Source organism: Salvelinus namaycush, unplaced genomic scaffold (genome assembly GCF_016432855.1).
Source record: "Salvelinus namaycush isolate Seneca unplaced genomic scaffold, SaNama_1.0 Scaffold359, whole genome shotgun sequence".
Classification (NCBI taxonomy): Eukaryota; Metazoa; Chordata; class Actinopteri; order Salmoniformes; family Salmonidae; genus Salvelinus; species Salvelinus namaycush.
The window spans coordinates 1-22,500 of NW_024060552.1; the positions used below are offsets into that span (position 1 = coordinate 1).

A 22,500-nucleotide genomic window follows, 5' to 3' on the forward strand; every position below is an offset into this window, starting at 1 on the left:
GTTCTTCTGTGTCGCATTATCTCTCTCTATTTCCTGTTGCAGAACATATCCCTCCCTCCCTCATCCTACAATCTCTGTACACCCGGCGACCGTGTCAGCGTGCATTGGGCCCGGCCCGCCACGAGTCGCTAGTGCGCGATGGGACAAGGACATCCCTGCCGGCGAAACCTTCCCCTAACCCGGACGACGCTGGGCCAAACCTTCCCCTAACCCGGACAACGCTGGGCCAAACCTTCCCCTAACCCGGACGACGCTGGGCCAAACCTTCCCCTAACCCGGACGACGCTGGGCCAAACCTTCCCCTAACCCGGACGACGCTGGGCCAAACCTTCCCCTAACCCGGACGACGCTGGGCCAAACCTTCCCCTAACCCGGACGACGCTGGGCCAAACCTTCCCCTAACCCGGACGACGCTGGGCCAAACCTTCCCCTAACCCGGACGACGCTGGGCCAAACCTTCCCCTAACCCGGACGACACTGGGCCAATTGTGCACCGCCCGCCCCATGGGTCTCCCGGTCGCTGCCGGCTGCGACAGAGCCTGGACTCGAACCAAGAATCCCTAGTGGCACAGCTAGCAGTGTGATGCAATGCCTTAGACCACTGCATCACTTGGGAGGCTCTCTCTCTCTCTCTCTCTCTACCTCCCTGCCTTTCTCACTACATAGTATGGACACCAAGCTAAAGTGATTCAGTGCATTGATTCAATGTGTCAAAGTGGAAGCTGTCACTACTCAAATAGAGGATTAAAATAACAAGATATTCCGCGATTCTCACTATGAAATTTATCATTCAAGGATAAAGATTTGTGCAGCGCTCTGTGAAAAAGAATTGTGGGGAGTGACTGAAATCTGTCTGTCTGTCTGTCTGTCTGTCTGTCTGTCTGTCTGTGTGTCTGTGTGTCTGTCTGTCTGTCTGTCTGTCTGTCTGTCTGTCTGTCTGTCTGTCTGTCTGTCTGTCTGTCTGTGTGTGTCTGTCTGTCTGTCAACGCGCCTGCATGCGTCTGTGTCTGCATGAGAGAGAGAGAGAGAGAGAGAGAGAGAGAGAGAGAGAGAGAGAGAGAGAGTGAGGTAGAGGTAGAGTCTTTGGAGCAAAACGGTAAGCTGACAGAATGGAGTTTTCAATCTAACATCCTTGTGACAGCTTCTGACATGTATATTTCTATGACATCTCTACAAAGGTCTACGGATGCATCTCAAATGGCACCCTATTCCCTATTATAGTGCACTACCATAGACCAGGGCTGGCACCCTATTCCCTATATAGGGCACTACCATAGACCAGGGCTGGCACCCTATTCCCTATATAGGGCACTACCATAGACCAGGGCTGGCACCCTATTCCCTGGTTCCTATTATAGGAACCATAAGACAGTCAGTATGTAGGAACCATAAGACAGTCTCACTGTACAGGAACCATAAGACAGTCTCACTGTACAGGAACCATAAGACAGTCTCACTGTACAGGAACCATAAGACAGTCTCACTGTACAGGAACCATAAGACAGTCTCACTGTACAGGAACCATAAGACAGTCAGTATGTAGGAAAAATAAGAGGTGTGTAAATGGAAAGAGACAAAGAGGGAGATGGAGGGAGAGACAACGAGAGAGACAAAGAGGGAGATGGAGGGAGAGACAACGAGAGAGACAAAGAGGGAGATGGAGGGAGAGACAACGAGAGAGACAAAGCGAGAAATGGAGAGAGAGGGAGAGTATTGTTTTAGAGGAATACAGAGGGGGAAGTTAGAGGAATACAGAGGGGGGAGTTGTTTTAGAGGAATACAGAGGGGAAGTTGTTTTAGAGGAATACAGAGGAGAAGTTGTTTTAGAGGAATACAGAGGGGGAAGTTGTTTTAGAGGAATACAGAGGGGGAAGTTGTTTAGAGGAATACAGAGGGGGAAGTTGTTTTAGAGGAATACAGAGGGGGAAGTTGTTTTAGAGGAATACAGAGGGGGAAGTTGTTTAGAGGAATACAGAGGGGGAAGTTGTTTAGAGGAATACAGAGGGGGAAGTTGTTTTAGAGGAATACAGAGGGGAAGTTGTTTTAGAGGAATACAGAGGGGAAGTTGTTTTAGAGGAATACAGAGGGGGAAGTTGTTTTAGAGGAATACAGAGGGGAAGTTGTTTTAGAGGAATACAGAGGGGGAAGTTGTTTAGAGGAATACAGAGGGGGAGTTGTTTTAGAGGAATACAGAGGGGGAAGTTGTTTTAGAGGAATACAGAGGGGAAGTTGTTTTAGAGGAATACAGAGGGGAAGTTGTTTTAGAGGAATACAGAGGGGGAAGTTGTTTTAGAGGAATACAGAGGGGAAGTTGTTTTAGAGGAATACAGAGGGGAAGTTGTTTTAGAGGAATACAGAGGGGGAAGTTGTTTTAGAGGAATACAGAGAGAAAGTTGTTTTAGAGGAATACAGAGGGGGAAGTTGTTTAGAGGAATACAGAGGGGAAGTTGTTTTAGAGGAATACAGAGGGGAAGTTGTTTTAGAGGAATACAGAGAGGAAGTTGTTTTAGAGGAATACAGAGGGGAAGTTGTTTTAGAGGAATACAGAGGGGGAAGTTGTTTTAGAGGAATACAGAGGGGGAAGTTGTTTTAGAGGAATACAGAGGGGGAAGTTGTTTAGAGGAATACAGAGGGGGAAGTTAGAGGAATACAGAGGGGGAAGTTGTTTTAGAGGAATACAGAGGGGGAAGTTGTTTAGAGGAATACAGAGGGGAAGTTGTTTTAGAGGAATACAGAGGGGGAAGTTGTTTTAGAGGAATACAGAGGGGAAGTTGTTTTAGAGGAATACAGAGGGGAAGTTGTTTTAGAGGAATACAGAGGGGGAAGTTGTTTAGAGGAATACAGAGGGGGAAGTTGTTTTAGAGGAATACAGAGAGTGTCCGCTGACATCACACCATGTTTGTTTCGTTTATGTCACATTTTCGCTCTACTCTCTCCATCCCTCTCTCCTTCCCCTCCTAATCCTGTCTATCCAATCAGAATCCTAATCCTGTTTTTCCAATCAGAATCCAAAACCATGTCTATCCAATCAGAATCCAAAACCATGTCTATCCAATCAGAATCCAAAACCCTGTCTATCCAATCAGAATCCAAAACCATGTCTATCCAATCAGAATCCAAAACCCTGTCTATCCAATCAGAATCCAAAACCACGTCTATCCAATCAGAATCCTAACCCTGTCTATCCAATCAGAATCCTAACCCTGTCTATCCAATCAGAATCCAAACCCTGTCTATCCAATCAGAATCCTAACCCTGTCTATCCAATCAGAATCCTAACCCTGTCTATCCAATCAGAATCCTAACCCTGTCTATCCAATCAGAATCCAAAACCACGTCTATCCAATCAGAATCCTAACCCTGTCTATCCAATCAGAATCCTAACCCTGTCTATCCAATCAGAATCCAAACCCTGTCTATCCAATCAGAATCCTAACCCTGTCTATCCAATCAGAATCCTAACCACGTCTATCCAATCAGAATCCTAACCCTGTATTTCCCCTCAGAATCCAAACCCTGTCTATCCAATCAGAATCCTAACCCTGTCTATCCAATCAGAATCCTAACCCTGTATTTCCCCTCAGAATCCAAACCCTGTCTATCCAATCAGAATCCAAAACCCTGTCTATCTAATCAGAATCCTAACCACGTCTATCCAATCAGAATCCTAACCCTGTCTATCCAATCAGAATCCTAACCACGTCTACCCAATCAGAAAGCGTTCCCAGAACTCTAGAAGCTCTAAATGTATCATTTAGTGTTCTGCATGGCTAATAACCCCTATTAATCTACTCTCTCAAGATTAGACCGTGCAGTCTTCACAGGCGCGCACACACACACACACAGTCTTGTATAACTAACCTTGTGGGGACCCACAATTCAGTCCCATTCAAAATCCTTTTTTCCTAACGCTAAACTTAACACTAACCCGTACTCTTACCCTAACCTTAACCCTAAAACCAAACCTCAACCATAAAACCTAACCTCAACCATAAAATCTAACCTTAACCCTAAAACCTAACCTTAACCCTAAAACCTAACCTTAAAACCTAACCTTAACCTTAAAACCTAACCCTAACCCAACCTTAACACTAAAACCTAACCTTAACCCTAAAACTTAACCCTAATCCTAACCTTAACCCCTAACCCTCACCCTAAAGCTGATACTAGCTCCTAACCCTCACCCTAAAGCTGATCCTAGCTCCTAACCCTCACCCTAAACCTGATCCTAGCTCCTAACCCTCACCCTAAACCTGATCCTAGCTCCTAACCCTCACCCTAAACCTGATCCTAGCTCCTAACCCTAAACCTGATCCTAGCTCTTAACCCTCACCCTAAACCTGATCCTAGCTCCTAACCCTCACCCTAAACCTGATCCTAGCTCTTAACCCTCACTCTAAACCTGATCCTAGCTCCTAACCCTCACCCTAAACCTGATCCTAGCTCCTAACCCTCGCCCTAAACCTGATCCTAGCTCCTGACCCTCACCCTAAACCTGATCCTAGCTCCTAACCCTCACCCTAAACCTGATCCTAGCTCCTAACCCTCACCCTAAACCTGATCCTAGCTCCTAACCCTCACCCTAAACCTGATCCTAGCTCCTAACCCTCAACCTAAACCTGATCCTAGCTCCTAACCCTCACCCTAAACCTGATCCTAGCTCCTAACCCTCACCCTAAACCTGATCCTAGCTCCTAACCCTCACTCTAAACCTGATCCTAGCTCCTAACCCTCAACCTAAACCTGATCCTAGCTCCTAACCCTCACCCTAAACCTGATCCTAGCTCCTAACCCTCACCCTAAACCTGATCCTAGCTCCTAACCCTCACCCTAAACCTGATCCTAGCTCCTAACCCTCACTCTAAACCTGATCCTAGCTCCTAACCCTCAACCTAAACCTGATCCTAGCTCCTAACCCTTACCCTAAACCTGATCCTAGCTCCTAACCCTCACCCTAAACTAGCTCCTAACCCTCACCCTAAACCTGATCCTAGCTCCTAACCCTCACCCTAAACCTGATCCTAGCTCCTAACCCTCACCCTAAACCTGATCCTAGCTCCTAACCCTCACCCTAAACCTGATCCTAGCTCCTAACCCTCACTCTAAACCTGATCCTAGCTCCTAACCCTCACCCTAAACCTGATCCTAGCTCCTAACCCTCACCCTAAACCTGATCCTAGCTCCTAACCCTCACCCTAAACCTGATCCTAGCTCCTAACCCCCACCCTAAACCTGATCATAGCTCCTAACACAAAAAGTAGTTCTAACCTGAATCCTAAACACCCTAGAAAGAGTAGTTGACATGTGGTCAAATTTTTTGTTTGTTTACTTATCTTGTGGGTACTTCTGGTCCCCACAAGAATAGTTAAACACGTCCACACACACACACACACACACACACACAGGAATTAGCCCCTCTAGTCGCACACACACTCACACATACACTCACTTACTCACACACACACACGAATTAGCCCCTCTAGTCGCACACACACACTCACACATACACTCACACACTCACTTACTCACATACACGCACACACACACACACACACACACACACACTAGTCTCCACAGCACAAGGCTACAAATTACAGTACAGCTTTACAGAGAACTAGGGGTTTACCCAATATTAAACTCAAACACTGGAAACAAGTCTGCCTGATGGGACTTTGTTTAATTCCAATTCCAACATTTATAAATTAATATTATGAAATTAATTAATTAATACTTCTCAATTTCAGTTAATCCCTCTCGAGTATTGAGTTATCATGTGTGGTAGCCTGGTCTCAGATCTGGTTGTACTCTTGTGTGGTAGCCTGGTCTCAGATCTGGTTGTACTCTTGTGTGGTGGCCTGGTCTCAGATCTGGTTGTACTCTTGTGTGGTAGCCTGGTCTCAGATCTGGTTGTACTCTTGTGTGGTAGCCTGGTCTCAGATCTGGTTGTGATCTTGTGTGGTAGCCTGGTCTCAGATCTGGTTGTACTCTTGTGTGGTAGCCTGGTCTCAGATCTGGTTGTACTCTTGTCTGGTAGCTTGGTCTCAGATCTGGTTGTGATCTTGTGTGGTAGCCTGGTCTCAGATCTGGTTGTACTCTTGTGTGGTAGCCTGGTCTCAGATCTGGTTGTGATCTTGTGTGGTAGCCTGGTCTCAGATCTGGTTGTACTCTTGTGTGGTAGCCTGGTCTCAGATCTGGTTGTACTCTTGTGTGGTAGCCTGGTCTCAGTTCTGTTACCAAGGCCATCTGAACTCCGTTGCTGTAGGCATAACAATGAGTGACAAGGACTTGGCATGATAGCATAAATAAACAGACTGTCACTCAGGCTACTTGTGTGTGTATTAACAGTTAAAGGTTTGGAGCCTTGTGTTGGTTTAAATGCCATCGAGCTCAATTATAATGTTGTGTCTCCATCTAGTGGTTAAAATGAGGTTTTGCACCTTGATAATAAATGGTGTTATGAAGGTCACCTGGTGGTGAATTCAAGGTAGTGCAGCTACAATGTAGAAATACCCATTTTGTTTTAATGCCCCCTCTCTCTCCTCTCCCTCCTTTTCTCTCTCTCTCACACACACACACACACACACACACACACACACACACACACACACACACACACACACACACACACACACACACACACACACACTAATAAATAATAATGAGGAATAGATAACAGTAATAAACACACTGAAAACCATCCTCATCTCATAAAAGATAGAATTTAAACCTTTCATCTTATTGAATCTCTATAAATACATGGTCGTTATAGGAGTGAAAACATGTTCAATAAAAGCCTGTGGTAGTCATAGAAACAGTATTAAGTTAACAGTAGTAATATTACAGGTTTAGTTACAGTAGTTTGTATTGCAGGGTTTTCCATCGTAGCCTTCAGGAGGTGGGCCTTTACTTTAGGCTTAAGAGACCTTTAAAATGTTGATTTTGGGACCTTTTTCTCCGCATTCGTCCTGGGAAATAATCTTCAGGGAATAACGTAGTATTTTGTGGTTAGATTTCATTATTTCTTTCTTTTTTGTAACAAAAAACATATATTTTTACCAGAGAGAGAATTTGGGGTATTTTTGTTTTTCCTGTTGGAAAAAGAAGCAAGGCGATATTTTTTGGTATCCAGGCAGACATAGACCTGTTATGAGGATCTCATAAAGCTACTTAAGGTGACATATCACCATCATAAGGAAAGTTTACAACTCTTGTGTCACTTGATGAAACGTATTTCTAATTAAAAAATGTCCAAGGGGACAGAAAAGGAGAGCAACACGTATTTGTCAGAGTTGAGCCACACTGTGTGCACTAATGCTGTTAGCAAACACATTCAGACACAAAGAACCAAGGAATGATTCTCCCATTAGTTGACATGGACGGTTCCCTCTCATACATCATAGTGTGTATTGATCTGGGTATTGATCTGGGTAACTGGTCTATAGTGTGTATTGATCTGGGTAACTGGTCTATAATGTGTATTGATCTGGGTAACTGGTCTATAATGTGTATTGATCTGGGTAACTGGTCTATAGTGGGTATTGATCTGGGTAACTGGTCTATAGTGTGTATTGATCTGGGTAACTGGTCTATAGTGTGTATTGATCTGGGTAACTGGTCTATAGTGTGTATTGATCTGGGTAACTGGTCTATAATGTGTATTGATCTGGGTAACTGGGCTATACTGTGTATTGATCTGGGTAACTGGTCTATAATGTGTATTGATCTGGGTAACTGGTCTATAATGTGTATTGATCTGGGTAACTGGTCTATACTGTGTATTGATCTGGGTAACTGGTCTATAGTGGGTATTGATCTGGGTAACTGGTCTATAGTGTGTATTGATCTGGGTAACTGGTCTATAGTGTGTATTGATCTGGGTAACTGGTCTATAATGTGTATTGAGATCTGGGTAACTGGTCTATAGTGTGTAAACTAGTGCTGAGCAATTAGTGCTTTTCTAGGCCATCTTGGTTTCGGTTCGATTCTAAAAATTCCTCAAGGTGTAAAAATATAATGTTGACATTAAAGCGATTAGTGTTTTTTGAGGTCGTTTCGGTTTCGGTTAGATTATTAAAAATAATCACGGTTTTCGATTTCAGTTTCGATAACTTTTTTAAACATTAAATGAACTATGCATGTGGGTTGAATGCTTTAACAACAACTAATAAAATAATTAATACAGTGGCTTGCGAAAATATTCACCCTCCTTGGCATTTTTCCTATTTTGTTGCCTTACAACCTGGAATTAAAATGGATTTTTGGGGGGTTTGTATCATTTGATTTACACAACATGCCTACGACTTTGAAGACGCTAAATATTTTTTATTGTGAAACAAACAAGAAATAAGACAAAAAAAACAGAAAACTTAAGCGTGCATAACTATTCACCCCCCCAAAGTCAATACTTTGTAGAGCAACCTTTTGCAGCAATTACAGCTGCAAGTCTCTTGGGGTATGTCTCTATGAGCTTGGCACATCTAGCCACTGGGAATTTTTGCCCATTCTTCAAGGTAAAACTGCTCCAGCTCCGGGTTTTGCTGGTGTACGGCAATCTTTAAGTCATACCACAGATTCTCAATTGGATTGAGGTTTGGGCTTTGACTAGGCCATTCCAAGACATTTAAATGTTTCCCCTTAAACCACTTGAGTGTTGCTTTAGCAGTATGCTTAGGGTCATTGTCCTGCTGGAAGGTGAACCTCCATCCCAGTCTCAAATCTCAGGAAGACTGAAACAGTTTTCCCCCAAGAATTTCCCTGTATTTACCACCATCCATCATTCCTTCAATTCTGACCAGTTTCCTAGTCCCTGACAATGAAAAACATCCCAACAGCATGATGCTGCCACCACCATGCTTCACTGTAGGGATGGTGTTCTCGGGGTTATGAGGTGTTGGGTTTGCGCCAGACATAGCGTTTTCCTTGATGGACAAAAAGCTCAATTTTAGTCTCATCTGACCAGAGTACCTTATTCCATATGTTTGGGGAGTCTCCCACATGCCTTATGGCAAAAACCAAATGTGTTTGCTTATTTTATTCTGGCCACTCTTCCGTAAAGCCCAGCTCTGTGGAGTGTATGGCTTAAAGTGGTCCTATGGACAGATACTCCAATCTCCGCAGCGGAGCTTTGCAGCTCCTTCAGGGTTATCTTTGGTCTCTTTGTTGCCTCTCTGATTAATGCCCTCCTTGCGTGGTCCGTGAGTTTTGGTGGGCGGCTTTCTCTTGGCAGGTTTGTTGTGGTGCCAAATTCTTTACATTTTTTAATAATGGATTTAATGGTGGACTTTATTTAACTAATTATGTGACTTCTGAAGGTCATTGGTTGCACCAGATCTTATTTATGGGCTTCATAGCAAAGGGGGTGAATACATACAGTATATACACGCACCACTTTTCCGTTTTTTATTTTTTAGAATTTCACTTCACCAATTTGGACTATTTTGTGTTTGTCCATTACATGAAATCCAAATAAAAATCCATTAAAATTACAGGTTGGAGTGCAACAAAATAGGAAAATTGCCAGGGGGATGAATACTTTTGCAAGGCACTGTAAAAGTCCCATGATGGTAGTGACTGCCCATTACTGTTGATCACTTATTAACCATCATTTATTCACATTACTTTACTTTAATAAAATATTTCAGTTATTGTGTATATTACATTCGTTTTATTTGTTAACTTTATTATTTCATACCAAGTCATCATATCATCTCTACAGAGCTGCTGTCTGACAACATCCCTATTTTAGTAGTCCTTTAAAGTAAATAAGACATACTTTAATGATTGCTGAATACCAACTATCAATCACTTAGATAATGTATTTTCAGGTAGAGATACCTGGAAGCAGCTGCTCTCTCTCCCTCCTCTCCCTCTTTGTGGCTGCTCCACACAGACCGGACAAGTAGGCGCGCAATGGATTATGGTCATTGTAGTTAATTACCACAAAGCCTGTTAGAAACGACAACTCCCTACTAAATCACACAGTTCGGGCTTGATCTGATTTATCTCTAGAGAGACGACACATTGAGCTCACAGGGGAAAAAATTAAATAGAATTCAAATAATTGAACCAACGTTGGTCAATTACTTGTTTAAAAACCTATTAAAGATTTTGGTTAATCGCTTAGCACTAATGATAGATGAATCAGAACCTAAAGGTAACTGGACCATAGTGTGATAGAGGAATCAGAACCTAAAGGTAACTGGGCCATAGTGTGATAGATTAATCAGAACCTAAAGGTAACTGGGCCATAGTGTGATAGAGGAATCAGAACCTAAAGGTAACTGGGCCATAGTGTGATAGATGAATCAGAACCTAAAGGTAACTGGGCCATAGTGTGATAGATGAATCAGAACCTAAAGGTAACTGGGCCATAGTGTGATAGATGAATCAGAACCTAAAGGTAACTGGGCCATAGTGTGATAGAGGAATCAGAACCTAAAGGTAACTGGGCCATAGTGTGATAGATGAATCAGAACCTAAAGGTAACCGGGCCATAGTGTGATAGATGAATCAGAACCTAAAAGTGATCAATCTGCTGCTTCGTCTTCATAGTCTGGGCTGTGTTCAGCAGGAACAAAACGGTTTGAAACAGGGAGGTACTCTCCTGAACTTGTCCAATAAGAAGACATATTTACATTTTCTGTTGCAAAATGTTTTGTTCCAGTATGCCCTACTGAACAAGACCTTACTGAACAAGACCCTACTGAAGTGCTTTGTATTAAATAGTGGTCAAGACTGTTCTGTTGTTGTGAGTTCTCTTCTGCAGCTCAGACACTTTGGTCCATCAAGACATCTGAGACACTCCTCTGTTATCACCGCTCTGAGAGAGGGAGAGAGAGAAAGACAGAGAGACAGAGAGAGACACACACAGAGAGAGAGACACAGAGAAAGAGACAGAGAGACAGAGAGAGAGAGAGAGACAGAGAGACAGAGAGAGACAGACAGAGAGACAGAGAGACAGCGACAGAGAGACAGAGAATGAGAGAGACAGAGAGACAGAGACAGAGAGACAGAGAAAGAGAGACAGAGACAGAGAGACAGAGAGAGAGAAGAACAAAAGATAGCACTTTAAACTTCACACTATTATCACAGATTTAGTACTTCTACAGTTCAGCTTCCACTTTTCTCTTCTATAATAATTAGTTATTTTGATTTGTGTGTGTGTGTGTTCGTGCAGACTGATAAATGCTGTCGATAATGTTTCCTAATGTCAAATCATTTGACACACAAACAAACTTACTGTCTGTTTTCTTCTTTAGTGGTGTCAGTGCAGCTTTAGCCTGATAGACAGACAGACAGAGAGTTCCCTCAGTTCTGATACACACACTCGCGTGCACACACACACACACACACACACACACACACACACACACACACACAGTATTGATCATTGATCATATTAATAGGGAATGTTATTGATAAAGAAACGTGTACTTTTCATGTCAACTGCCTAGAAGGGACACAGACATCAACATAACATTCAGATAGGTACCTTCTGTATAGCCGCCCAGTCTTCCAGGATATCAATGTCTCTCAACATGTAGACGATGAATGGGCCTGAGAGAGAGAGGTAGAGAGATGGAGAGAACATGAGCAAGAGAGGGATATCTACAGTCGTGTGTGGTAGCCTGGTCTCAGATCTGGTTGTACTCTTGTGTGGTAGCCTGGTCTCAGATCTGGTTGTACTCTTGTGTGGTAGCCTGGTCTCAGATCTGGTTGTGATCTTGTGTGGTAGCCTGGTCTCAGATCTGGTTGTGATCTTGTGTGGTAGCCTGGTCTCAGATCTGGTTGTACTCTTGTGTGGTAGCCTGGTCTCATATCTGGTTGTGATCTTGTGTGGTAGCCTGGTCTCAGATCTAGTTGTACTCTTGTGTGGTAGCCTGGTCTCAGATCTGGTTGTGATCTTGTGTGGTAGCCTGGTCTCAGATCTGGTTGTGATCTTGTGTGGTAGCCTGGTCTCAGATCTGGTTGTACTCTTGTGTGGTAGCCTGGTCTCAGATCTGGTTGTACTCTTGTGTGGTAGCCTGGTCTCAGAGCTGGTGGTACTCTTGTGTGGTAGCCTGGTCTCAGATCTGGTTGTGATCTTGTGTGGTAGCCTGGTCTCAGATCTGGTTGTGATCTTGTGTGGTAGCCTGGTCTCAGAGCTGGTGGTACTCTTGTGTGGTAGCCTGGTCTCAGATCTGGTTGTGATCTTGTGTGGTAGCCTGGTCTCAGATCTGGTTGTGATCTTGTGTGGTAGCCTGGTCTCAGATCTGGTTGTGATCTTGTGTGGTAGCCTGGTCTCAGATCTGGTTGTACTCTTGTGTGGTAGCCTGGTCTCATATCTGGTTGTGATCTTGTGTGGTAGCCTGGTCTCAGATCTAGTTGTACTCTTGTGTGGTAGCCTGGTCTCAGATCTGGTTGTGATCTTGTGTGGTAGCCTGGTCTCAGATCTGGTTGTGATCTTGTGTGGTAGCCTGGTCTCAGATCTGGTTGTACTCTTGTGTGGTAGCCTGGTCTCAGATCTGGTTGTGATCTTGTGTGGTAGCCTGGTTTCAGAGCTGGTTGTACTCTTGTGTGGTAGCCTGGTCTCAGATCTGGTTGTACTCTTGTCTGGTAGCCTGGTCTCAGATCTGGTTGTACTCTTGTGTGGTAGCCTGGTCTCAGATCTGGTTGTACTCTTGTGTGGTAGCCTGATCTCAGATCTGGTTGTACTCGTGTGGTAGCCTGGTCTCAGATCTGGTTGTGATCTTGTGTGGTAGCCTGGTCTCAGATCTGGTTGTACTCTTGTGTGGTAGCCTGGTCTCAGATCTGGTTGTACTCTTGTGTGGTAGTCTGGTCTCAGATCTGGTTGTACTCTTGTGTGGTAGCCTGGTCTCAGATCTAGTTGTACTCTTGTGTGGTAGCCTGGTCTCAGATCTGGTTGTACTCATGTGTGGTAGCCTGGTCTCAGATTTGGTTGTACTCTTGTGTGGTAGCCTGGTCTCAGATCTGGTTGTACTCTTGTCTGGTAGCCTGGTCTCAGATCTGGTTGTACTCTTGTGTGGTAGCCTGGTCTCAGATCTGGTTGTACTCTTGTGTGGTAGCCTGGTCTCAGATCTGGTTGTACTCTTGTGTGGTAGCCTGGTCTCAGATCTGGTTGTGATCTTGTGTGGTAGCCTGGTCTCAGATCTGGTTGTACTCTTGTGTGGTAGCCTGGTCTCAGATCTGGTTGTACTCTTGTGTGGTAGTCTGGTCTCAGATCTAGTTGTACTCTTGTGTGGTAGCCTGGTCTCAGATCTGGTTGTACTCATGTGTGGTAGCCTGGTCTCAGATTTGGTTGTACTCTTGTGTGGTAGCCTGGTCTCAGATCTGGTTGTACTCTTGTGTGGTAGCCTGGTCTCAGATCTGGTTGTACTCTTGTGTGGTAGCCTGGTCTCAGATCTGGTTGTACTCATGTGTGGTAGCCTGGTCTCAGATCTGGTTGTGATCTTGTGTGGTAGCCTGGTCTCAGATCTGGTTGTACTCATGTGTGGTAGCCTGGTCTCAGATCTGGTTGTGATCTTGTGTGGTAGCCTGGTCTCAGATCTGGTTGTACTCTTGTGTGGTATTCTGGTCTCAGATCTGATTGTACTCTTGTGTGGTAGCCTGGTCTCAGATCTGGTTGTACTCTTGTGTGGTATTCTGGTCTCAGATCTGATTGTACTCTTGTGTGGTAGCCTGGTCTCAGATCTGGTTGTACTCTTGTGTGGTAGCCTGGTCTCAGATCTGGTTGTACTCTTGTGTGGTAGCCTGGTCTCAGATCTGGTTGTACTCTTGTGTGGTAGCCTGGTCTCAGATCTGGTTGTACTCTTGTGTGGTAGTCGTTAGCACAGACCCATTGTCTTCACATGTTGCTGCCTTCAAATTAAATCTCAAAAAGGAGTACATTATTTTTTCCCCGAGCGTCTACACAACCTACTCCACAAGTCAAAGAACATTTTTGAAACATTTTGTACTCTTAACGCAACATTTATCCACTGCTTTTGTCAAAAATTGCTCAAAGCTCAATACATTTGGGTGTGAGTCATTGATTCACGGCAATATTCAAGCAAATTCAGATCAGGAATGAAGCAGGAACACTCAGGAACACTCAGGAACACTCAGGACCAGTCAGGAACACTCAGGAACACTCAGGAACACTCAGGACCAGTCAGGAACACTCAGGAACACTCAGGAACACTCAACATCTCTTGGAAAGCCATTCTGGTTTCTTTGACGTTGTCCTGCTGTAAAGTAAAAAATCTACCCCAGGGTTTTCAGAAGACTGAGGTGGAGTTTCCTCTATCTTTTCCTATTTAATTTGATCCTGATAAACTCCCCAGACCCTGCTGGTGACAAGCATACCCATAACATGATGCTGCCACCACCACACTACTTGAAAATACAAAAGAGTTTCACTCTGTGTTTTGTTGTACTGGATTTGACTCAAGCCTGTAGTTTTTAATTTAGGCCTGACAAACTCCCCAGACCCTGCTGGTGACAAGCATACGCATAACAAAAACATGAGCTGGCGCACACCCAGAATAACAGTTTGTGTGGAGGTGCTGACTAACGGCCAATAAACTATAAACTATCAAAATAAAGAAAGTCGCACACTCCATGTATAAACTCCCAGCAATTTAACGGGTATTTACCAACGTTTCGGCATCACTGTGCCTTCCTCAGGGTGATGTCATGAATACGTGAACCAGGTTTTGTAGACAAACAGTGCAATGAGTGTAACCAATGACAATGGAGAGGGGTGTGTCATAATGATTATGTTAATTAGAATTAATTAGTGAAACTGTTCAAACATATTATATGGCATATTAAATATATTACGTTATTGTTATCCTATTGAAACATGATGGAATATTGTGCATCATATTAGCGTCAACATACAATATTGTTTCATTCAATTTCACATAATTTCGTATATATTTTATTTTTGTTACATGTAATACTGGTTCAACCTGAATATATAATGAGCATCGTCAACAGGGGGAACACATTAGGTGTACGCTAATAAGCTGTAAAAATTATTCTTCAATTTATATGACTTGTTCATAGAGGAAAATGTGTTCATAAGAAGTGCCTGAGATCAACGTCAATATTCAGACCACTTAGGGGTCAATGTTTTCAGACAGGATATCCTGTCTCCCTTTGTAGTAGTAGGATCTCCTTGGTAGAGCAACATGCTCAATGCCTGTGTATCCTTAGGGAGGAGCTGGGATGGTTAGCTTCAACAAAGTGAGCTGCTATGCGCTGTTTTAATTGTCTTTTCGTTTGTCCTACGTGGGCTTTTCCACGTAAACAGGTGAGGAGATAGATGACTCCCGTGGGCTTTTCCACGTAAACAGGTGAGGAGATAGATGACTCCCGTGGGCTTTTCCACGTAAACAGGTGAGGAGATAGATGACTCCCGTGGTCTTGCATGAGATGATACCCCTAACAGGGATGTTTCGACCTGTATGTGGGTGTCTGAAGAAGGACGTTTTTATAGTGCTATTACACTGTGCGCATGAACCACGTTTGTAGTTCCCATATGGAGTGGGTGTCAAGAGTGTCTGAGTGGGCTCAGGGGGCAGGTCAGATCTCACCAAGCTGTCTCCAATATTGCGACCACCCTTATAGACCACCAGGGGGGTCCCTTGAAGAGGTGTTGGTGGAGTTTTTAGTAATTCCTCTCTTGGTTTTGGAGATATTTTCATCATTGCCGCATCAAGAGTTTTGTCCTTGTAGCCTCTCATTTTGAAATTAACTGTCTTTTTTTTTTAGCATTGCTGTCAAAATCTGACCGGTGGCCACAGATTCGTTTAACCCTGAATAACTGGTTGTATGGTAGACCATTCCTGAGGGGGAGGGGGTGAATACTATCCGTACATAGCAAGGTATTGAGGTCTGTTGGCTGTGTGTACAGGTCTGTATGTAATGCATCATTCTCTTTGATGATCCATCAGTCCAGGTAGTTTATTTTTTCTCTCATCAGTCTGCATGGTGAATTTGAGCTATTCAAGAACTCTCGTTTAGTAGATTTTGGAATTCATTTACGTCCTGCTGACTTCCTTCCCAGAGCACAAAGACATCATCTATGTATCTCTTCCATAGGAGGATTTTATAAAGTAAAGGATGTGTCTCTGTTTTAAAAAAGGAGTGCTACTTCAAATTGTCCCACATACAGGTTTGCATCGTTGGGGGGAAAAAGGGGAGCACATGTCTACACCCCGACTTTGAAGGAAAAGGTCTGACACAAAGACAAAGTAGTTAATGGATGCTACCAGTTCAGTGAGTTGTAAGATGCGATCATTGGATGGAGCAACGGTAGAGTGTCTCTGCTGTAGGACGTGTTGCAGCGCCTGCAAGCCTCCAGTGTGTGGGATGTTAGTGTACAAGCTCTCCACGTCAAAAAGTGTGTCTATCTATACCCTCTGGTAACCTTCCTAAGCCCTCGATCAATGAGATCATGCGACTAGTGTCTTTGACATAAGATGGGAGATTCTCAACCATCGGTTTAATGTGGTAAACCACAAATGTAGAAAAACCCATAACGTGATGCTGCCACCACCACCACACTACTTGAAGACACAAAGAGTTTCCCTCTGTGTTTTGTTCTACTGGATTTGACTCAAGCCTGTAGTTTTAAATTTAGGCCAAAACATGTATTTGCTGTGTTGTTTTGCAGTATTACTTAACAGCCATGTTGTAAACAGACGATCTGGAGAGGATTATTCAACACTCACTTTGTCCACCAGAAGAGGACTGGTTCCTCTGGTCCACCCGGCACAGCCAGAAGAGGACTGCTTCCTCTGGTCCACCCGGCACAGCCAGAAGAGGACTGGTTCCTCTGGTCCACCCGGCACAGCCAGAAGAGGACTGGTTCCTCTGGTCCACCCGGCACAGCCAGAAAAGGACTGGTTCCTCTGGTCCACCCGGCACAGCCAGAAGAGGACTGGTTCCTCTGGTCCACCCGGCACAGCCAGAAGAGGACTGGTTCCTCTGGTCCACCCGGCACAGCCAGAAGAGGACTGGTCACCCCTCATAGCCTGGTTCCTCTGGTCCACCCTGCACAGCCAGAAGAGGACTGGTCACCCCTCATAGCCTGGTTCCTCTGGTCCACCCGGCACAGCCAGAAGAGGACTGGCCACCCCTCATAGCCTGGTTCCTCTGGTCCACCCGGCACAGCCAGTAGAGGACTGGCCACCCCTCATAGCCTGGTTCCTCTGGTCCACCCGGCACAGCCAGAAGAGGACTGGTCACCCCTCATAGCCTGGTTCCTCTGGTCCACCCGGCACAGCCAGAAGAGGACTGGCCACCCCTCATAGCCTGGTTCCTCTGGTCCACCCGGCACAGCCAGAAGAGGACTGGCCACCCCTCATAGCCTGGTTCCTCTCTAGGTTTCTTCCTAGGTTTTGGCCTTTCTAGGGAGTTTTTCCTAGCCACCGTGCTTCTACACCTGCATTGCTTGCTGTTTGGGGTTTTAGGCTGGGTTTCTGTACAGCACTTTGAGATATCAGCTGATGTAAGAAGGGCTTTATCAATACATTTGATTTGATACAGGTCAGTAATGTGGAACGAATGCAATGTTGTTAAACCCTTTGTATTTTAAAGTATTGTGGCGGCAGCACCATGTTATGGGTATGCTTGTCACCGGCAGGGACTGGGGAGTTTGTCAGGATGGAAAATTAAAATGTGTGTGTAGACTTTCACTAGGCAATGTATACAATGCATTCGGAAAGTATTCAGACCCCTTGACTTTCTCCACATTTTGTTACGTTACAGCCTTATTGTAAAATGGATTTAACACTGTATACTTTGTTATTTTTTCGTCTCATCTATCTAGACACAATACCCATATCGACAAAGCAAAACCAGGATTTTAGACATGTTTGCTAATTATATAAAAAACGGACATATCACATCATTTACATAAGTATTCAGACACTTTACTCAGGACTTTGTTGAAGCACCTTCAGCAGCGATTACAGCATCGAGTCTTCTTGGGTATGACGCTACACAAGCATGGGACACCTGTATTTGGAGAGTTTCTCCCATTCTTCTCTGCAAATCCTCTCAAACTCTGTCAAGTTGGATGAGGAGCGTCGCTGCACAGCTATTTTCAGGTCTCTCCAGAGATGTTCGATCGGGTTCAAGTCCGGGCTCTGGCTGGGCCACTCAAGGACATTCAGAGACTTGTCCCTGAAGTCACTCCTGCGTTGTCTTGGCTGTGTGCTTAGGGTCGTTGTCCTGTTGGAAGGTGAACCTTCGCCCTAGTCTGAGGTCCTGAGAGCTCTGGAGCAGATTTCATCAAGGATCTCTCTGTACTTTGCTCCGTTCACCTTTCCCTCGATCCTGACCAGTCTCCCAGTCCCTGCCACTGAAAAACATCCCCACAGCATGATGCTGCCACCACCATGCTTCACCGTAGGGATGGTGTCAGGTTTCCTCCAGACGTGACGCTTGGTATTCAGGCCAAATAGTTCAATCTTGGTTTCATCATACCAGAGAATCTTGTTTCTCATGGTCTGAGTCCTTTAGGTGCCTTTAGGCAAACTCCAAGCGGGCCGTCATGTGCCATTTATAGAGAGGTGGCTTCCGTCTGGCCACTCTACCATAAACTCTACCATAAAGGCCTGATTGGTGGAGTGCTGGTTGTCTTTCTGGAAGGTTCTCCCATCTCCACAAAGGAACTCTGGAGCTCTGTCAGAGTGGCCATCGGGTTCTTGGTCACATCCATGACCAAGTCCCTTCTCCCCTGATTTCTCAGTTTGGCCGGGCGGCCAGCTCTAGGAAGAGTTTTGGTGTTTCCAAACTTCTTCCATTTAAGAATGATGGAGTCCACTGTGTTCTTGGGGACTTTCAATGCTGCATAAATGTTTTTGTACCCTTCCCAAGATCTGTGCCTCGACACAATCCTGTCTCGGAGCTCCCCGGACAATTCCTTCGACCTCATGGCTTGGTTTTTGCTCTGACATGCACTGTCAAATGTGGGACATTATATAGACAGGTGTGTGCCTTTCCAAATCATGTCCAATCAATTGAATTTACCACAGGTGGACTCCAATCAAGTTGTAGAAACATCTCAATGATGATCAATGGAAACAGGATGCACCTGAGCTCAATTTCGAGTCTCATAGCAAAGGGTCTGAATATTTATGGAAATTAGGTCTGTTTTTTTATTTTTATAAATCTGCACACATTTCTAAAAACCTGTTTTCACTTTGTTATCATGGGGTATTGTGATGTCATTATGGGGTATTGTGATGTCATTATGGGGTATTGTGATGTCATTATGGGGTATTGTGATGTCATTATGGGGTATTGTGATGTCATTATGGGGTATTGTGTGTAGATTGATGAGGACATTTTGTTATTTAATCCATTTTAGAACAAGGCTGTAACGTAACAAAATGTGGAAAAAGTCAAGGGGTCTGAATACTTTCCTGAAGGCACAGTATATCATAAAAGGAAATGGATGAAAGGAAGAGGGAAGTAGGGAGAAGGAATATGGAAGGAGGGAGAGTGATAAAAGAGAGATAAATATTACCAGATACTAGGGCAGCCTTCTTCTTCCTCTCTGGCCGGGACAGACTCCTCCTTTTACACTTCTTCCCTTTTATCTCATCACTCCACCACTCTGAGAGAGAGAGGGAGCGAGAGAGAGAGAGAGTGAGAGAGAGAGGGAGCGAGAGAGAGAGAGAGAGAGAGAGAGAGAGAGAGAGAGAGAGAAAGAGAGAGAGAGAGAGAGAGAGAGAAAGAGATGGGGAGAGAGAGAGAAAGAGATGGAGAGAGAGAGAGATGGAGAACGAGAGAGCGGGAGGGAGAGATGGAGAGATGGAGAACGAGAGAGCGGGAGGGAGAGAGAAAGAGACAGATGTTAATTCCTGAAAGACAAACATGTAGGTGAACTTTTGAAGAGTGTCTTCAGATCTCAAATTTCTGTCCTGCTAGAGCTCCCCCCCGGATCAATTGTAAGTGCAGTTATTGTGAAGTGGAAACGTCTAAGAGCAACAACGGCTCAGCCGCGAAGTGGTAGGCCACACAAGCTCACAGAATGTACCCGTCGAGTGCTGAAGTGCGTAAAAATTGTCCGTCCTCGGTTGTAACACTCACTACCGAGTTCCAAACTGCCTCTGGAACCAATTTCAGCACAGGAACTGTTTGTCGGGAGCTTCATGAAATGGGTTCATATGGCCGAGCAGCCGCACACAAGCCTAAGATCACCATGTGCAATGCCAAGCATCTGCTGGAATGGTGTAAAGCTTGCAGCCATTGGACTCTGGAGCAGTGGAAACGCGTTCTCTGGAGTGATGAATCACGCTTCACCATCTGGCAGTTCGAAGGACAAATCTAGGTTTGGCGTATGCCAGGAGAACGCTACCCGCCCGAATGCATTGTGCTAAGTGTTAAGTTTGGTGGGGGGGAATAATGGTCTGGGGTTGTTAGACAATTCTGTGCTTCCAACTTTGTGGCAACAGTTTGGAAAAGGCCCTTTCCTGTTTCAGAATGACAATGCCCCCGTGCACAAAGCCAGGTCCATAGAGAAATGGTTTGTCAAGATCAGTGTGGAAGAACTTGACTGCCATGCACAGAGCCCTGACCTCAACCTCATCGAACACCTTTGGGAGGAATTGGAACGCCGACTGCGAGCCAGGTCTAATCGCCCAACATCAGTGCCCAACCTCACTAATACTCTTGAGGCTCAACGGAAGCAAGTCCCCGCAGCAATGTTCCAACATCTAGTGGAAAGCCTTCCCCAGAAGAGTGGAGGCTGTTATACCAGCAATGTTCCAACATCAAGTGGAAAGCCTTCCCTGAAGAGTGGAGGCTGTTATAGCAGCAATGTTCCAACATCTAGTGGAAAGCCTTCCCCAGAATAGTGGAGGCTGTTATACCAGCAATGTTCCAACATCAAGTGGAAAGCCTTCCCCTGAAGAGTGGAGGCTGTTATAGCAGCAATGTTCCAACATCTAGTGGAAAGCCTTCCCCAGAATAGTGGAGGCTGTTATACCAGCAATGTTCCAACATCAAGTGGAAAGCCTTCCCCTGAAGAGTGGAGGCTGTTATAGCAGCAATGTTCCAACATCTAGTGGAAAGCCTTCCCTGAAGAGTGGAGGCTGTTATAGCAGCAATGTTCCAACATCTAGTGGAAAGCCTTCCCCAGAAGAGTGGAGGCTGTTATAGCAGCAATGTTCCAACATCTAGTGGAAAGCCTTCCCAGAAGAGTGGAGGCTGTTATAGCAGCAATGTCCCAACATCTAGTGGAAAGCCTTCTCCAGAAGAGTGGAGGCTGTTATAGCAGCAAAGGTGGGGGAACCAACTCCATATTAATGCCCATGATTTTGGAATGAGATGTTCGAAAAGCAGATGTCCACATACTTTTGGTCGTGTAGTGTAGTTCTGATGTGCTTGCATCTGGCTGTGTACCTGAGGTGAGGTCGACACTCTGACTATCCTCTTCCAGCCGTCTGATCTTGTCCAGCAGTTCTGTCTTCATAGCATCAAACAACAATGTCCTCTCGCTCTCCAGATGTTGTCGAGCTCCCTGCAGCTCACACTCGTACCTGTGTTGGATCACCTGCAGACACAGTTCTCTGTACACACCTGGAGAGAGAGAGAAACAAGAAAATACACTCAAAAATAATTTAAATAAATAAATAAAACGACAGAAAATGTATTAATTTCGCCTTCAGGTTTAATTGTAAGTAAAGAAATTAAGTTGTAATTTCATTATCAGCCACAATGTGTGCAGAGCTGCATAATATGTCATAATAGTAGTAGTTGTTGTGTTGCAGTAGTGTATTAGTAGTGGTAGTCGTAGTAGAAGTAATAGTAATAGTTCAATAGTAGCAGTGTAATAGTAGTAGTGTAGTAGTGTAGTGGTGTAGTAGTGTAATAGTAGTTGTTGTGTTGCAGTAGTGTATTAGTAGTGGCAGTCGTAGTAGAAGTAATAGCAAAAGTAGCAGTAGTAGTAGTAGCAGTAGTAATAGTACTAGTAGTAGTAATAGTTTAATAGTAGTATGAGTAGAATGAATAGTAGTAGCAGCAGCAGTAGTAGCAGAGGTAGTTGTAGTAATAGTGTAGTAGTAGTAATAGTAGTTGTATTAATAGTGGTAGTAATAATGTAGTAGTAGTAGTCGCAGTGATTGTAGTAGTAGTAGTAGTAGTAGTAGCAGTAGTAATGTAGTAGTAGTAGTCGCAATGATTGTAATAGTAGTAGTAGTAGTAGTATTAATAGTAGCAGTAGTAATGTAGTAGTAGTAGTCGCAGTGATTGTAGTAGTAGTAATAGTAGTAGTATTAATAGTAGCAGTAGTAATGTAGTAGTAGTAGTCGCAGTGATTGTAGTAGTAGTAGTAGTAGTAGTATTAATAGTAGCAGTAGTAATGTAGTAGTAGTAGTCGCAGTGATTGTAGTAGTAGTAATAGTAGTAGTATTAATAGTAGCAGTAGTAATGTAGTAGTAGTAGTCGCAGTGATTGTAGTAGTAGTAGTAGTAGTAGTATTAATAGTAGCAGTAGTAATGT

The 22,500-nt window shown here is 44.3% G+C and overlaps 1 protein-coding gene across 2 annotated transcripts in view; it reads right to left on the reverse strand.

Annotated features, from left to right (window-relative positions):
* Nucleotides 1-9,564: 9,564 nt before the first annotated feature.
* Nucleotides 9,565-22,500, reverse strand: part of brms1 (BRMS1 transcriptional repressor and anoikis regulator) — a 19,325-nt gene continuing 6,389 nt past the window's right edge. For both annotated transcript variants that reach the window (XM_038985632.1, XM_038985631.1), the window contains exons 5-9: nucleotides 21,403-21,579; nucleotides 19,523-19,612; nucleotides 11,492-11,556; nucleotides 11,240-11,279; nucleotides 9,565-10,819 (exon numbers count right to left, since the gene is read on the reverse strand). In XM_038985632.1, the coding sequence (XP_038841560.1) occupies nucleotides 10,812-10,819; nucleotides 11,240-11,279; nucleotides 11,492-11,556; nucleotides 19,523-19,612; nucleotides 21,403-21,579 (380 nt within the window). In that variant the 3' untranslated portion in view covers nucleotides 9,565-10,811. The remainder of the gene's footprint in view (nucleotides 10,820-11,239; nucleotides 11,280-11,491; nucleotides 11,557-19,522; nucleotides 19,613-21,402; nucleotides 21,580-22,500) is intronic.